Genomic DNA, 18,605 nt, shown 5'->3' with positions numbered 1-18,605 from the left:
TTTACTAACTCACCTTAATCAAGAAGACTGCTTAAATGAAGCTTGAGAGTCCTGTGTCTATTAAGCGACTTCTACTGTATAAAGATTTTTTTCTTATCAAAGCCAGCATTAAAGCCTAATGCATGGGGCTGTTGGTGTCATTTAACAAGATGCCTAAAACATGTCAGTAAACTCAGGAATATTTAATGCATTTTAAAATGTTTATTCTGTAGTTCTCTGTTCATGTGTAACGTGTGTGTTTTGTGCCATGTAAACAAAATGAAAAGTTTTCTTTTGAAATACGGCTATTAAATGTAGAAAGTGCTATAAAAAGGATACCAAGGAGTTCATATTTTATTGCCCTGATATTTGAATCATATGTAGTCAGTTTGCAACTCCAGTGACGATTTTTTTCTCCACAGCTGTCAGCACTGAAAACCTAGGTCCAACAATTAACCTGTGTTCTGTCTCTTATGTCATCTTCAGTAATAGAGATTCTGCATATTGTACTTACCTAACAGTTCTGTGATCATTTTTGAGGCAATGTTGTTTCCTGTTTCCTCTCCCAATATTCACTGCATTGAAAATTTGGCTTTCTGTATGTCCTCAGGATTTTGTACTGCCACCCATCACCATAGTACCTGAGTGCCTTCCTTATAAAATCAATAGCAAATCAACAGGTTTTCCTTAGATATGACTCACAAAAATACATAAAACAGATATGCTGGGTATTAAATTTTAATTACTTAATATCCCAGATGTGCTGCTTTGAAGAAGGTGCTATTTTATATGGTTGCTTTTCTAACTATATCAGTGCTTCAAGGTGTCCCTTTGTGGGATAAGTGGTGACAAACCAAGCAATAATTTGTTACATGTTTTCTGTACTTGCACAGGAAGATGCAGTGCCTTCAAGAATTAACTTTATCATCCAGTACATCTGATAGTTGTGTTTTGCATATGACTTCTGTTAATTAAAAATGGACTTAATGAATTTTTCCTCTGCAGTACTTAGGATTTTGGGGATATGAAGTGGAAATAAACAGTGTTGTTCACTTATTTTTATTTCAGGGGATATAATTTTCAATGCCCACTACCCAGAGCTGCCACCAGATTTTATCTTTGGAGAGGATGCTGAATTCCTGCCAGATCCCTCTGCCTTGCATGTGAGTACAGCTTCAGTGTTTTTGTGATCATTATGTGCTGGAGAGAGACTTGGCTTTTGAGAATGGCTCAACAATAGGAATTTGCTAACAATGCAGATTTAAAAAAAATCTTTTATTTCACTGTCCTGTGGGTATGTAGACACTTTCTCCACTTTAAAACCATAATTATGGAGTCAACTAAATCATTAATTTAAAAATGTTTTAATCAAGATAAGACATCACATTCCTCGTATATAATCATTTAAAATGTTCTACAATACATACCTGTTCAAAAAAAAAAAAAAGTTGCTTTTAAAAAAATCAGTTGCTTCTATTTAGCACCTGATAATTTTCAAAGATTTGCTTCTTTCAGCAGAGGAATAAACCTTTGCCATGCCTTTAAAACATTATTTGGACTTTGGCAGAGTTTATTTCATGGCAGAGAATGAGGTATAACTGGGTTGGGCTTTGGCATTAGTCTGTATTAACACCAGAAAGGGTGGAAACCAGGTGGGAGTGTATTGTGGGCACCATTGTGTCAGGCAAGACTCTGAAAACTTTATACTTATAATGAAATGGTGCTGCACTAAAGGCAGAAGCATGCTTTGGGGAGGGGAGATAATAAAATCGGCACATTAGATGGATAATACTTTGTTGCACAATGTTGCTAGTGTGGAAGAAAAATACATACCGTAGCCAGGTACCAGAAACGTGAAATATTACTGAATATTTAAGATTAGTCTTTAATAATAAAGCCTTGTACCTAGAAGTGAACTTTGGTTGCGTACTTGTGATACTTCTAACTCTGATATAGTAGTCACGTTAGAGTGTGCTCCCTTGTCAGACAAATGTGCCTTTAGCATAGAGTTCCAGTCTTATTCCTGCTCAGTAGCTAACCTAAGGAGTTTTTCTTACTTCTGTTGTAGTGTTTTAAAGCTCAAATTAAATTTTTGGCTTTTGCTAAATATTTTTTAGCTTGCTGACTTCTGTTTTTGTTTCTAGTTCTATTCTCTTGTGAATGATACATAATACTAAGGAATCCATTAGTCATAGATACATTCCATATTGATCCATTAGTCATCAGTGTGTTAACATTTCCAGCAGAATTTTTGTGAAGATGGCTTTGTTCTTGGTCCTCATTTTTTTCCCTGTGGGTCACTGATCTTTTCAGCTAGCCAAGTGCTTTGGAAGTTCTGTACCTAATTCTGTATGCCTGAAACATGAAAGATGTCATTTGGATACTGGACATGTTTTGTCTCTTGGTCTGAGACTGCAGAGTGGCTAACAGGTTATTTTAATTCATCTGAATAGCTCATTTGCTAGCAGGGAGTATCTATTTGTTATATTTTAGGATGTCTAACTTAGATTTCTTGATAGTTGGAATGTTTCTGTGACTTGGCAAATGGACTGTTAATTTAAAACTGGCCATAAAACTGAAAACACCAATTTCTTTATTCCTGTTGCTTTTTAAAACACTGAAAAATAAAAGGTAAAACATGATTTAAAAAGGGCAGCATTTTTCGTACAGGGACAAAAACGTCTGTCTACCAGATAGAAAAGCTGAGTGCTTTGTTTAAATGGATCTAAGTTGCTTTGTACCATTACATCTCTTCAGGAATTTTATTTTATTATGGCCTTTATGTGTGCTTGGGCTTTTGAAGGCTGTCTTCTTAATATTCATATTATCTCAGTTCTCAAGCAGGATGCAGTAATCCAGTACTAACCGGATTTTATTAATTATGGGCAACAGGGAAGTTAAATCAAATATAAAGAAGAATATGAACAGTAATAAGCAGAGTCTAAAATGTATTTTCATAATCTTTAATTCGTTTCTTAAATTCTAGTAATGTTTATCCCTTTCTTGCGAGGAGAGGTAGCTCAGTAGTTTGAGAATTGGCCTACTAAACCCAGGATTGTGAGTTCAATCCTTGAGGGGGCCACTTAGGGATCTGGGGCAAAATCAGTACTTGGTCCTGCTAGTGAAGGCAGGGGGCTGGACTCAATGACCTTTCAAGGTCCCTTCTAGTTCTGGGAGATAGGTATATCTCCATTAATTTTTATTTATTTATTTATTTTTTAGTTCTTGTTTCACTCTATTCCAAGCTTCTCAGTGGTCCTTATAGCAACATCACTTAAAGGTTTGTGTCTCCATCAGATACATACTCTTTACTATGTATGTCATGTAACACACTTTTTTTAACATAGGAAAGAGATATTTGCAGCAAATGAGGGGTGAAACACTTCAAGGGAATTCTGGGCATCTTGCAGAAGAAATATTTATATAAAATTCAATGCTGAATAAATTGTATGATACATTTTGACAAAGTATAGTGTATCACCTTATCTTTAATGTAAAAATCAGTGCCCGGTCATGTCAACCTAGTCATTTAATCTGTCCAAAGCCGCCTCTTCCTTAAGTCATCCGTTGTTTATTTATCCACCTTTTATCATGTAGCCCACCATCCCCTTTTCTCCCCAGAGATGCCAGCCTCAGTGGCTGTTTGTCCCCTTCTCCCGCAACCACCACTTTTCTTTCTTCCATGTCACTTCCTATGCATGGAACCTCCTTTCTGAGCTGACCACAAAGCTTCTGCACTGTGGAAGCTGGCTACTCTGGACTGCTACCATTCGGTCTCTAACCAGTTTGGAGTGGGAAAGTTGACCGTTGGACTGGTGTTGGAGGAAGTGTGCAGAGCCTTTCATCACATCCTGCTCCAAAAGACCATGATGATGGGCAATGTGCGTGACATTGTAGATGGCTTTGCACAAATTGACTTCCCTAACTGTGGAGGGGTGCTAGATGGCATGCATATTACAATTCTGGCACCAGACTGCTCAAGTACAAAGTACATTAATCAGAAGGAGAACCGTAGAGAAATACTCTGGCGCTTGTGGATCACAGTGGGCACTTCACAGATATTAATGCAGGCTGGTCCTGAAAGGTGCATGACAGAGGCATCTTTCAGAAAACTGGCCTGTTCAGGAAGCTGCAAGCAGAGACTTTCTTCCTGGACGAGAGGATCACTGTAGGGGAAGTAGAAATTCTCGCTGTGATCCTGGGAGACCCCGCCTACCCCTTAATGCCATGGCTTATGAAGCAATACACAGGGCACCTTGACAACATCAAGGAGCAGTTCAACATCAGACTGAGCATGTGGAGAATGACTGAGTGTGCTTTTGGCCATTTAAAGGCCCGCTGGTGCTGCCTATATGGAAGGGTGGATCTGGCTGATGACAATATTCCTGTGCTTATAGTCACATGCTGTACTCTCCGTAATATTTGTGAAGGGAAGGGTGAAAGCTTCACTCAGAGATGGACTGCTGAGGCTCAGTGGCTGGAGGCTGAATTTGAACAGCCAGAGACCAGGGCTATTAGAGGGGAGCAGCGCAGGACCATACCGATCAGAGATGCCTTGAGGCAGCAATTTGAATCTGAAAGCCACTAATATTTGTTGCTATGCTCAGGAGTGCAGTGCTTGTAATGCTAGGAGGTGATTGTGATTGGTGCAGATGATGCAATATGAAGATTTAACATAATTGTCTGTTGATTTGCAGGGCTCTGTTTGCTTTCAATTAATAGAATAAAGATGGCTTTCAAACCAACACAATTCTTTTTTAAAAACCAACAACCAGAGGAGAGAGACAAACAAAAAAACACATCAGCACTGAGGGGGATGGGGGAAGGGAAGATCCCAGGAGGTGTGGAGTCCCAGGACAGTTAAAGATTTGTGTATGTCCAGGGATCATATCCAACCTTCTCCTTCGGAGTACAGTGCAGTGAGTACTGTACTTCAGCGGGCTCAACAGAGGGATGGGTATTGAGTGCAGTGGGTACTGGGAGTCCGCAGTGCTGGACTGTGATGGGGGAGGAGTGGAATGCCGTGGATACAGACTGGAGCCAGGAGGCTGATAAGAGTGTGCTGGCGATGTCTGGGGGTGCACATGGGAAAGAGTTTTTTGCGACAGTGGCTGCAGGGGAGAGCAGGCATGGAGCTGCTCAGTTTGCAGTACTAGTATCGCCTGGAGCGTGTCCACTTGGCACTCCATAACATTTAAGAGCTACTCTATGGATTCATTCTGGTGTGCCACGTTTTCCTTTTGGTCCCTCTTCTCGCTGTCCTTCAATTCCTGTTTCTTGGTCGCAGACTGCACCATGACCTCACGCAGAAACTTCTCCTTAGTTCTTCGTGGCTGCTTTCTAATTCTGCGCAGCCGTTCAGCCAACTGTAACAAAGAGGGAGGCTGGGCTCCCAAGGTCATATCTGTGAAGCCAATATGCAACATGATGCAGAAACAGTATTGTTTGCAACACATAGACCACTGATTCAATGATTTAAAAAACACCCAGTCCTCACACACCTGTCACTAACTGGCTGACCCCAGGCAAGCACACATGAGCCACAAGACCCCCAAAATGGTGAGTAGCCACAGGGGAAATCAGTATTCCCGGACCCTACTGTACACTGGGCATGTGGCTGTTGGGGAGAGCCAGCACTGTAGGGGGGGGAGAGGGACTTGGGGGGCTTATAATTATTTCTGTCCCCATATTTTTCCACAAGCTGTGTTCATTATGCAAGATATCTCGCTGATGAGGGTGAGCGGGAAATAAAAGGAGGGTCCTTTCTCCAAGACTGTGGCTTCCTCCCTGGCCCTTATGCGGCCCACCTGTGTGGAGTTATGGTTTCCCCCCTTCCCCCGAGCTCTCTCCGTGACGGCAGAGTGGCACGGGAAAGTTACCGTTAGTGGAGCAAGAAACAGAGCAGCTCTGCCAAGGAACCTGTGGGAGCAGATTGCCCAGTATGTCCATGAGAGTTTCCTGGAGATCTCTGAGGCGGATTCCCGTGAAGTGAGGGAGTCAATCAACACCCTGTTCCATCGCTCAGACTAGGCATGTGGTGGTACATACATCATACAGACACAAGCCTGCTTTCTGCAACCCTCCTGTCCCCAATGACTCGCTTCAGCGGTTCCCAAAATCAAATCCACTTATCGGGGCCTCCTCTCCTGTTTGTGCTTCGCCAGTATCCAACAGCTGTGACTGGCTAGCCTCCTCTGTGGTGGAGAAGAGCTCCTGGCTGCATGCATCTCTGGCCTCCGAGTCATCTTCTGCCTTTGAGTCCCTCTCTCCCTCCACTTCCTCGTCCAAGATTTCCTTCTTCTGACTCAGTCTGCTATCGACTGACACGCGAGCCACCAAAGTATCCACAGTGGCCTATGCAGCGGAGGTGGGGTCGCTACCAAGTATCGCGTCCAGCTCTTAGTAGAACCGGCAGCTCGTGTGCGCAGCACCAGAGCGGCGGTTTGCCTCCTGTGCCTTGTCGTAGGCATTCCACACCTCCTTCACTTTGACCCTGCACTGCAGTGTGTCCTGATCATGGTCCCTTTCTGTCATGCATTGTGAAATCTGTCCGTAGGTATCATAATTCCTACGGCTGGAGTGCAACTGGGACTGGACAGCCTCCTCTCCCCAAAGCCTTTATTTTAGATTGTTTTGTAACTACAGTATATTAATGAAAATTTGTAAAAATCCTTTTAAAATTATTATTTGGAAGGTGGTTTATAAATTCAAAGTATTATTAGAAATGAACATTCATATGGTTTTATTTTCATTTCTAAAATATACCTTTCTTAACTTATAGACTTACATCTCATATTTGTATTTATATATTTATAATATAAAAAAACAGCTTCCCAGGATGTAAATAATGAAGTTCTTCCTCTTTTTGGTGTTTGTTATTTTGAATGGGAGGTACTGGACATGTATTTAACAAACAGTAACAACACCCCCCTCCCCCGGCCATGTTTCACTGTGTTCAGATAAAAATTCAATCAGCACAAAAACAGATTAGTAATTTGTGCGTATAGATTAGATTAATTTGAAGCTCATTACTTTGATGCCCGTTTGAGTAACAAGAATTGTTTGTTATGTTAGCCTTGTTATTTCTTAGTGTGAGCCAGTCAATAATTGATGTGCATACGTGAAATTTTAACCCTGGTTTTCCGGTATTTTTGAAGTATTCTTCGCTTGGTGGGATGTAGACAACAGCATTATGGCAAAAGTTACCTTTTGAATTGCCCTCTGATTGATTTTTGATATCTTAACTAACTGCCACTATTTGGTAGAGATTTGAATCCCAGTAGGCTCTATGCAGCCATTTAGTCTACTGACACACGCTAACTGAGCGATGTGTTGTTTACTTTATGAAGATCTTTCATTGAACCTTGACTTTTTAAGCTTTGTATCTTCTCTTTGTGGACATTAAAGATTCCACAATCCTTATTGTAATAGCAGATTTTGTCTCAATGTATTTGGGCAGAATTTTCCTCTCCTTTCTGTAATGTGTTGTCTTATACCTTAAAGGTGGCTGTATTTCAATGGTTGGTGAAATTATACCTGTATATATTTCCAGACCAAAAGGAAGAACTTTATTAAAATCTTAATGTATGCATGTTTGATAGAGCTTTTGCAATGAGGCTATGTTAAATCTACCAAACCAGCTTTACTTGACTAAATCCATTTTATTTTTCTAGTTTGTGGAGTTGAGGAACTCTGGCTTTGGTTTAGCACTTTTGGGTCTAATGTAAATATGATTCCTATGGTGCACTACATCTTTGTATGTAAATTACCTAATTTTTGCTCTGACCATTTAAGAATTTAGTATCTTCAGATGTAGTATCTGGGTATCTTTTTGCTAAGTTTTAGAACGCTTTTATATTTTAAACCTATATTCTTTGGTGTGATTGTCTAAATACAAACACTTTTTCTTAAAGGAAAAAATGAAAGCCCGCCTTTTTCCAATGGCAGCATATGGGTTTAACCGTGTCAGGAGTGCATTCATTTTTTGTAGGCATTTAAAGACAGGAGCACTTTGATTTAAATGCTAATCTAGTGAGTTTACAATTAGGTTATCAGAAAGGATAGGGTTAGTTTACAGTTAGGACACTTCTGTTTTTTGAATCACTGGTGCATTGTTTGAGAATAGCATTGTCTTCTGTTTTTCATATGTTCTGTACATGATGATATATGGGCAGATTGATGGTTATTTGGGTGATGGTAACTGTAATTTCCATACTTTCTAAATTTTTGTGTTTATTTTTAGCGCCCTGCAAATCTGCGATTATCCACTTTCTATTCGCAGGTATTTGTGGACCATGTGTGCAGACTGCAGATCAGATGTGAATGCAAATTTTATATCTGTACACAGCTCTATTTATTTTCATGTTTAATCTTAACTTTGCTTGTGACATCTCTTAATGATTTTTTCCCTTTATGTTGTTTATATATATTTACAAACCAAGTTCCAGGTTAGCTAATTTTATTTGTTTTTGACTGAGCATTTCTTAAAGGCTTTTAAAAACATTTCAGAATGGTTCAGTGACAGGAGTCCCTCTTAAACTTTCAAACTGTGAAGAGACTCTCACAGACTCTGCTACTTCCCTTTCCATTCAGGATAATTTTCTTGAAAGATAAAACCATACAGGGTCACCGTATAATGTAAATTGTGCTCTTCTGGGTGGTCTTTTTGGAATGAATTATTCTATGGGTCCTCACACAAAAAAATTCCTGACATGACTCAAATTGAATGTTTTCTAAAACATTAATGAGTTCTTCCTAAATTTCAAAAAGTCACTGTGCCCTCAACACAAGATTTTTGTCAGAGCCAGACTCGGGATGGAGTTGAGCAAGGACGTGGTTTTTTCTAAAGAGAATTCACAGTTCTTGAAGCACTATATGCATTTTATTCCAGCAAAAATTTGCAAGCATATCTATCCTTGATATCTTTACGTGGTGATGCTTTGTACATTTGGGGATGTCCAGACATCTTGGAGAAGATTAGTGTCCAAACACCTTCACTATGAGCTAACTGGGAGTAAGTTAATGTTCAAAATATATCTCTAGTTCTTCACAACCTGGAAGCTGACCATCTCAATATGGGATAGAGTTAAGTCATTACACCTGAATGATACTGGTGAAATATGATCACATAATTGTATTAGAATGTGCTCCGCTTTTTATAGAAATGGACACCATTAGGTCTAAATAAGAGCTCTGAACAAGATTGCTACCAGTACATGAACTAAACTAGTGAGGGAGGATATACTTACAATCTCTGTTCTCTATCATTACTGCTCTTGCCTAAAACCATTTATCTGGCCAGAGCTTGTTTTCCTTTTAGTTGGTGTTTATTGGGCTTATGTATTGTTTTTAAGTTATATACTGTTTTTTCTTATGCATTTTTATGCTAGATTTGCAATTTTACTTTTCACTGAGGACTCTGTTGCCTTTGAAAATATTTTGTTTGTTTTTGTGCTCTGCTTGAATGTCTTTGGGGTTGAGCACTTTAAAAATAAAACTTATTTTTACTCTTTACTGATTCTGAAACCTATTCCAAATTTGTTTGGGGGAGGGGGAGTGGAGGTGGGAAGACAGTTAATTATTTTTTAGAATGTGAAAAGCTCTTCTACTAAAAACATTTGAAATCTACATCTGGTCAGCAACTGTATGCCAAACTTCACCCACGGAAGCTTAAAAGAGCCAAGATATCTAAACCTGAAAATCTGGATTTATAATGGAAGTGCTAGCTGAATCCTGTTTATATTTTGAATAACGATTTTTCCAAAATAGTGCATATAATTTGTGTGTATATAGCACAGAGAAACTTCAAAATCTAATTTTCTAATTTTACAAAACATTGTTTGCTTAGTCATTGAAAAGATATAAACAAATTAATTGTTAGAATATGTCTGATTTCTTTTAAATGCAATATTTGTTGATGAAAGAGGATAAATCAGAAGATTGTCAGTGGGATAATAAACCTTTCACCTTTAGGTTGTTGACTCAAACCAACCCAGATGATATTTGTTGCCTTCTCTCAGTTGTTTGATTATCTGTGTGCAGTGAGGTTATGAGCACTTATATTGTTCTCTAAACTGCAGAAGTGCTCTGCTTGGGTCAGTATTGAGACAGTCGTAGAGCAGTATGACACATTTATCTAACATTAAATTGAGTGAAAAATGTAAAACACAAATAAAAAACAATATATAGAGAAAGAGAGTATAATTCTACGTTCCTTGTGTGCCCATAAATCCCACTGAACTCAGCTTGGGTGCAAAACTGTATTTTATCAAAAGTTGACTTGCTATATTTAAAAAAAATCCTACACAAATGTACATTTCCTCTCTAGTTTTATTATCTTGAAATCACACACAATGATTTTATAATTTATAATGCAATAATATTTCATTGCATTTTCTAAAAGAAATGTTGTAACTTCTGGGTCCTGGTTGTCCCCAGCACAGAATAAATGGGTAGATGGTATGTGGTGAGGCAAGATAGTCAGTGAGCCTTGTGTACACTTAAAATGGTTTGCTGATGTAGATATACCTGTATAACTATCCTGGATAACCCCCTAGTGGAAAAACAGCTTATACTGCCAAGAGTTACTTTCCTTAAACCGGTTTCCCGAATGGATTAAGCTGTGCTGACAATAGGACTTTTTTGCTAGTAGAATTACATCTACACTAAGGCTTTTGTCACCATGGCTATTTTGGTTAGGGTGAATGATTGATTATTTTTGTTTCTTCACACTCCTAACCAACATAGCTGTGGTGGTAAAATTTACCAGGCCTGAGAAGTTCTCATTTTGGTGCTTTTGACTTGCCAAGCTCTTCCCATTTCTAGGAGATTCCAGAATTCAGCACCTTCTAAAAGAAAACGCTCCTGCTTTTCATCTTTGGGAAAAAAACTAAAATCTATCAGGGTTCTGTATGTGCTAGGAAAAGGGAACATACAATACAAGTGGACTAGCTACAACAGTAAAAGATTCACTCAGGAGAATGGAACCTCAAGGAAAATGTATATCATGATGTGGTGGCTTGACTGGACTTTCAACAGATAGGTTTATTCACCATAAGACACAACAGGATGATGTGGAAGTTTTGCAGCAGGTACTCAGACCTCTGGGTAATGGTTCCATCCCTAGTAAATTCAGCCTGGCATCTGCCTTCCATTTTTCCCTGTCATTTTGAGGGTTCTAATAAAAATAGACTTGGACAACTGTAATCTTCATGGCCCTGGATCTTCTTTAAAGGGCTGGGATATGCTATGCTGATCTTCTAAGTGTGTCCAAAAATCACATTTCTCCTTCCTCATCAGAAGGATCTGCTATCCTAAGGCCCCTTTGTACAGGTACATCTCAACCCAAATCCATTTTTACTGTTGTCCCAGCACACGAAAGGAATATGCTGAAAGAGCTAGACTTTATCAAGAGACTCAGGAAGGTCCTGTTAGCATCCAGAAAGAAATCTTCCTTGATAGCATACTGGTGTGTGTGGGAATGCTTTTCTCAATGGTGTACTGTGAGGAAGCTCTCTCCCAAGATATCTGGCATCCCTTTTGTTGTGTGTGTGTTTCTTGGGGGGTTCTTTTAACTTCCCTTAAGGTTCAGGCCTCCATTCTCTGTAGGAGGGTGGACAGAATGCTTTTCTATGGGCTCCCATCTCCTTGCCCTCCTGTTCTACTCTTCTTCTGGATGATTGAGATGCTAAAGGAGCACTCAAAGATAAGGCCATTACAGAGAAACTAAATGAATTCTTTGCATTGGTCTTCACTATTGAGGATATGAGGGAGATTTCCAAACCTGAGCCATTCTTTTTGGGTGACAGATCTGAGGAACTGTCCCAAATTCAAGTGTCTTTAGAGGAAGTTTTGGAACAAATTGATAAACTAAACAGTAATAAGTCTCCAGGACCTGATGGTACTCACCCAAGAGTTCTGAAGGAACTCAAATGTGAAATTGCAGGCTACTAACTGTCATCTGTAATCTATCAGCTTCTGTACCAAATGACTGGAGGATAGCTAATGTGATGCCAATTTTTAAAAAGGGCTCGAGAGGTGACCCTGGCAACTACAGGCCAGTAAGCTTCACTTCAGTACCAGGCAAATTGGTTGAAACTATCATAAAGAACAAAATTGTCAAACACATAGATGAACATAATTTGTTGGGAAATAGTCAACATGGTTTTTGTAAAGTGAAATCATGCCTCACCAATCTACTAGAATTCTTTGAGGGGGTCAACAAGCATGCAGACAAAGGAGATCCAGTGGAGATAGTGTATTTAGATTTTCAGAAAGCCTTTAACAAGGTCCCTCACCAAAGGTTCTTAAGCAAAATAAGCAGCCGTGGGGTAAGAGGGAAGGTCCTCTCATGGATTGGTAATTGGTTAAAAGATAGGAAACAAAGGGTAGGAATAAATGGTCAATTTTCAGAATGGGGAGAGGTAAATATTTGTGTCCCCCAGGGATCTGTACTGGCCCCAGTCCTAGTTAACATATTCATAAACGATCTGGAAAAAGGGGTAAACAGTGAGGTGGCAAAATTTGCAGGTGATACAAAACTACTCAAGATAGTTAAGTCCCAGGCAGACTAACGAAGAGCTAGAAAAGGATCTCTCAAAACTGGGTGACTGGGCAACAAAATGGCAGATGAAATTTAATGTTGATAAATGCAAAGTAATGCACATTGGAAAACATAATCTTAACTATACATGTCTGCCTTAATTGGTTCTAGCAGGTTCCTGATTACTCTAGTGCAGCCCCTGCTCTGGTCACTCAGGGAGCAGAAAACTACCCACCCAGTGACCAGTATATTTTCCCTCTACCAGACTCCTGTACCCCACTGGCCTGGGTCTGTCCCTATCCCTCCCCCCTGCTCAACACCAAGAGGTTGGGCTGCTTGGGACGCCAGACAGTGCACACGTGACAAGCCATCGACATTACCGTGACAGCTCCCTGCCCTGTGTTGCACATGGAACTGGAAAGGTTGGAGGGATAAGAACCACCTGGTCACCCTTGTGTTCTTCTCCTTGTTCTGCTGCATACATTGAAGAGGGGCATGTTGGTCACGAGGACAAATCTGCGTCCAAGCAAGTAGTAGCACAATGCTTCCATGGCCCATTTTACGGCAAGGCACTCTCTCTCCACCACTGCATATTTTTGTTCCCTCGGAAGGAATTTCCTACTGAGATAGAGAATTGGGTGTTCCTCTTCCCCGACCATTTGTGATAGAACGGCCCCCAACCCTACTTCCCATGCATCCGTCTGCAGGATAAATTCCTTGGAGAAATCAGGGGCTATCAGTACGGGGTTACTGCAGAGGGCAGTCCTTAGGTCTGTGAATGCTTCCTCTGCTGCGTCAGACCATCGTACCAGATCTGGTCCACGGCCTTTACTAGGTCTGTCAGGGGGCTTGCCCTTGTGGCAAAGTGGGGGATAAATCGTCGGTAATACCCCACTACACCTAGGAATGCCTGGACTTGTTTCTTGCGACGTGGTGAGGGCCAATTTTGGATGGCCTCCAACTTGTTCACTTGGGGTTTTACCAGACCTTTTCCCACTATGTAGCCAAGATATTTGGCCTTTGTAAACCCTACAGCGCACTTGGCAGGGTTTGCTGTAATGCCAGCTTACCTGAAGGTATCAAGGACTGCCTCCACCTTCCCTAGGCTGGTTTCCCAGTCTAGGGTATGAATGACCACATCATCCAAGTAGGCAGCAGCATAACTGTTATGCGGGCGTAATAGCTTGTCCATGAGGCGCTGGAAAGTAGCTGGGGCCCCATGTTGCCCAAAAGGGAGGACAGTATATGGAAAAAGACCCTCTGGTGTAGAGAATGTAGTTTTTTCCCCTCGCAGAAGACGCAAAGGAATCTGCCAGTACCCCTTTGTCAAGTCTAGGGTAGTCAAGTACCGAGCATTCCCCAGACGGTCCACTAGCTCATCTATGCGAGGTATGGGGTACGCTTCGAACTGGGATACTTCGATTAGTCGCCGGAAGTCGTTGCAAAACCTTGTGGTGCCATCAAGTTTGGGCACCAGCACGATTGGGCTGGACCACTGACAGTGGATTCTTCGATGATCCCCAAGTCCAGCATTTTTTTTACTTCTTCTTCTATTTCCTCCCTTTGGGCCGCTGGCATCCGGTAGGGCCTCATTGTTATTCTGGCCCCAGGGTTCGTGACGATGTGGTGATATGTCTCAGTTGTTCGACCTGGTTTTGTCGAGAACACGTCATTCTTCTGGTCTGATGTTAAATCGGGAGATACTCTCACCTGTTTGGAAGGCTTGTTTTCCTAGGTTAGGTCTTTTTGGACAGTTACGCATGCCTCTTGTGCATGCCAGGGTTTTAGAAGGTTGATGTGATAAATCTGTTCTTGTTTTCGGCATCCTGGCTGCCGCACCTTGTAGGTTACTTTCCCCACGGGTTCAAGCACCTCATAGGGCCCTGCTTTGGGCCAGAAGCTTGCTTTCTGCTGTGAGTACCAACACCATCACCCAGTCCCCTGGTTGGAACTGTCGGACTTTTGTCTGGCGATTGTAATGGGTTCTCTGGGCCTCCTGTGCCTTTTCCAAATGTTCCCATACAATAGGGGTGACCCGGGCTATCCGGTCTCGCATCTGTATTACATGTTCTATTATCTTTCTCCTCTCATTGGGTTCCTCTTCCCAAATCTCTTTGGCAATATCTAGTATGCCACGGGGGTGACGCCTGTATAATAACTCAAATGGGGAAAACCCAGTCGAGGCCCGAGGTACCTCCCGGATAGCGAACATAAGGTAGGGCAATAGGGTGTCCCAATCCTTGCCGTCCAAACTTACCACCTTCCTTATAGCCTTGAGGGTTTGGTTAAACCTTTCTACCAACCCATCAGTCTGTGGATAGTAGACTGAAGTTCTCAGGGTATGTATATGGAGCAGCGTGCAGAGGTCCTTCATTAGCTTTGACATAAATGAGGTTCCTTGGTCTGTCAGTATATCCTTTGGTAGCCCCACTCGGGCAAAGATCTCCACTAGCTCTTTGCCTGTCGTTTTAGAGGCTGTGTTCCGCAGGGGACGGCTTCTGGGTAGCGAGTAGCATAGTCCAAAACAAGAAGTATATATTGGTGGCCCCAAGCCGTCTTCTCCAGGGGTCCCACTAGGTCCATGGCTATTCGCTCAAAGGGGACCTCTATGATGGGAAGGAGTACTAAAGGTGCCTTCAGATTGGGACGAGGACTGTGCAGCTGACACCTTCACACTTCTTCATGTACTCCGGGCCAGAAGAACTGTTGTAGGATTCGTGCCAGGGTCTTCTCTACCCCCAAGTGCCCCCCAAAAAGATGACTATGCACAAGACTTAATACAGAGTTCTGGTGCTTTTGAGGTACTAGGATCTGCTGTACCTTCTGCCCCTGTACTGGTGCAACCTGGTATAAGAGATTCTTCTTCATTATGAGATAGGGTCCTGGTCCCTGGGTTTTGCCTTCCATGGGGACTCCATCTATTTCAGTCACCTCCTTTCTAATGTTGTCGTACCTTGGGTCTTGAGCCTGGTCCCGTCCAGAATTTCCTCTTCCGGGGCTAATCTGCCCAAGATCTAGGGGCCCAGTCTCTGTTGCCTCTACTGGTTCAGAAGTGTTAGGGTGGGGGTCAGACTTGGGTGCTTCTCCCTCCTGGATGGCGTCCTTTTCAGCTGCTCGGGTCCGCCTACCTACCTACGAGAGTGACCCTCTGGCTTTGGGTCAGTATTCGGGTTCCCAAGGCCTTAGCTGTTCTCCTTTCCCTTTTCGACTTTCTACCATGTCTGGGAATGGAAAATAAATCTGGGGATATTTCAGAGAAGACTGGGGGTTGACAGTCTGCTGTGGATGCCTCACTAACTTCATGGTTCCCCTCTTTCTCCAGTCCTCCTACTGGGAGTAAGTCTCCAAACTCTGGGAAGTCCCTCCCTATGAGCACCGGGTATGGGAGTTTAGGGACTACACCTGCTACTACCTCAGTAGTGTTCCCATGAATCTCGATTTTTACTGGGATAGTGGGGTAATAACGAACTGTCCCATGGATGCATGTTATCCCCATACGCTTAGCCCACAGCAGCTGACTACACTTCATGAGCTTCCCCGAGACAAGCGTGATAGCACTCCCCGAATCAACCAGTGCTGTGGTCTCTACCCTATTTAGCATTACTGGTCTGGTGTACATATGTGGGGTTAGTGAGACCCCCACAAGGTGGATTAGGGAGCATGGGTCTGCCCAGTTCCCCAAGTTACACTGCATTGGCTCCTCAGCCTTGGGGCACTGTGCAGCTATGTCCCCACTCTCCGCAGGCATAACATCTGTATGGGGCCTTAGGCATTCCCCAGTCTCTTGGTTTGGGCAGTCTAACATCACGATCCTCTTCTTCTTCAGTGCTCTGACTCTTTGTGACTTCTGGTGGGCCTTCAGCCCCTCTCTTTTTCCACCTGTGATCTTCTGGTTGCGCAGTCACCCGAGCTCTAAGGCTTGGTGCTGCTAGTTTAACCCGGGGTGCCTCTTCCTTAACTGGTCGGGTCAGCTCCCTCGCTGTCCTTCGCCTTTCTACCAGTGCGACAACCTCATCATAGGTGGAGGGTTCGTTCTGGCTTACCCAAGCACGAAGGTCTGGCGGTAGCCCCCTCATGTATCGGTCAATGACCAGAACCTCTAGTATCTCTTCCGGACTCCGGGATTCCGTTTGCAGCCACTTTCGTGCGAGATGGATGAGGTCATACAATTGGGACTGTGGGGTTTTGTTTTCCTGGTCCTCCACTCATGATACCGCTGGGCCCAACTGCTGTTGTTACCTCAGATCTGGCCAGGATTTCTGCTTTCAGCTGGGGGTAGTCTACTGCAGCCTTTTCAGGCAGATCATAGTAGGCCTTCTGGGCCTCCCCACAGAGGAATGGGGCAAGGATGCCAGACCACTGATCTTGAGGCCAGGACTCCGGTAGGGCTGTCCTCTCAAAGGCCAGAAGGTATGCCTCTACATCATCCTCCCACGTCATTTTCTGCAGCCAATGGCTGGCCCATATGATCTGCGTCCCATCATGGCCACGGTTCACCTCTGTAAGGGTCTTTACCTGGTTTACCAGTTCCTGCAACATAGCTCGGTCTTGAGAAGCCTGGTCTATCAGCAGGCAATTAGTCTCTTGATGCAGCTGCACTGCCTCCTGTTGGGAGGCTGCCTGGACATGGGTAGCCTCCTACTGGGCCGCCGTAGCTTGTATCAATGCCCATATTAAGTGATCCATTGTGGTGAAAAAAAAAATAAACCCTCTCATTTTTTTTTTTAAATCACCCTCCTTCTTCCGCTGCGCTGTGCACACCAGATCTCACTCCTGACACCTGTTGTGACAAAATTCCTCCTCTACCTTGGTGGTCCTGTGCTTATTTGGCAGATTTGCTCACCTCAGTGATCTTCCCCACAGTCTGGGTCAACTTCTCCTGTGTCTGATCAGGAGTTGGGAGGTTTGGGGGGAACCTGGGCCAACCCTCTACTCTGGGTTCCAGCCCAGGGCCCTGTGGATTTCAGCTGTCTATAGTGCCTCCTGTAACAGCTGCATGACAGCTACAACTCCCTGGGCTACTTCCCCATGGCCTCCTCCAAACATCTTCTTTATCCTCAGCACAGGACCTTCCTCCTGGTGTCTGATAACACTTGTACTCCTTAGTTCTCCAGCAGCACACCCTCTCACTCTCAGCTCCCTGCGCCTCTTGCTCCCAGCTCCTCCATGCACTTCCTCTCCTCTGGCTCCCCCGTCCCTGACTGGAGTGAGCTCCTTTTTAAACCCAGGTGTCCTGATTAGCCTGCCTTGATTGGCTGCAGGTGTTCTAATCAGCCTGTCTGCCTTAATTGGTTCTAGCAGGTTCCTGATTACTCTAGTGCAGCCCCTGCTCTGGTCACTCAGGGAGCAGAAAACTACTCACCCAGTGACCAGTATATTTGCCATCTACCAGACTCATGTACGCCACTGGCCAGGGTCTATCACATAAGCTACAGCAGCTTTGCCTGTCCCACTCTGAAAATTTTTTAATGGGGAGTGCCCAACTGATCCCATTTGTTCTTGCTTGTGGAGTTGGGAGACAGACGTGTCTTACCTTATTTCTTTCTGGCATAGATTACATCCTGTTGGCTACTTAAAAGACTCTTTTTATTATGGGAAGTTTAAAACTTTAATTCTAATAAAAACCTAGTTTTTCAGCACAGGAAGTGCATAGATGGGGGGGAGAGCGTTTTGGTCCATGACTGGGACTCCCTGATAATACAGATAAATAAGCACCAGAGTTTAGTTAATTGAAGAAGCCCAAAAGGAGAGAAACTCCTTGCTGCTTTTCTGCCTAATCTGAATATGAGAAAGTAATATTCTTTCTGAACTGGTGGTATGTGGGACCTAGAAAGCCATTTGCTATGAGAAAATACTTCTGTTTTTGAAACTGCTGCTTTCTGCCATTACATTACATTACAGCCACTACCCTTTCCATAGCAATACAGTTAGGTGTGTTAGAAATTGAGACCAAAAGAATAAGATGTTAAGACTTAGTGTACAGACTGAAAAAGATGCTTAGCCCCATATGGCTGTTTATAAGAAGAATGTTTAGAAAAAAGAAGTTGGAACTACCAGCATCTTTAGGGGAAGTAATATATTATCA

General features: G+C 42.8%; 1 protein-coding gene across 5 annotated transcripts in view; it reads left to right on the top strand.

Moving 5' to 3' along the window:
• Positions 1–18,605, top strand: part of BABAM2 (BRISC and BRCA1 A complex member 2) — a 337,614-nt gene that overhangs the window by 59,445 nt on the left and 259,564 nt on the right. For all 5 annotated transcript variants that reach the window (XR_007773757.1, XM_050948585.1, XM_050948586.1 and 2 more), the window contains exon 4: positions 1,048–1,142. Coding sequence is in view for 4 of the 5 variants with exons in the window: in XM_050948585.1 (XP_050804542.1) it covers positions 1,048–1,142 (95 nt within the window). In the remaining variant the exon portion in view is untranslated. The remainder of the gene's footprint in view (positions 1–1,047; positions 1,143–18,605) is intronic.

Source organism: Gopherus flavomarginatus, chromosome 4, assembly GCF_025201925.1.
Source record: "Gopherus flavomarginatus isolate rGopFla2 chromosome 4, rGopFla2.mat.asm, whole genome shotgun sequence".
Classification (NCBI taxonomy): domain Eukaryota; kingdom Metazoa; phylum Chordata; order Testudines; family Testudinidae; genus Gopherus; species Gopherus flavomarginatus.
The sequence above is the reverse complement of the archived record's forward strand: the minus strand, read 5'-3'. Positions and strand labels throughout refer to the sequence as shown.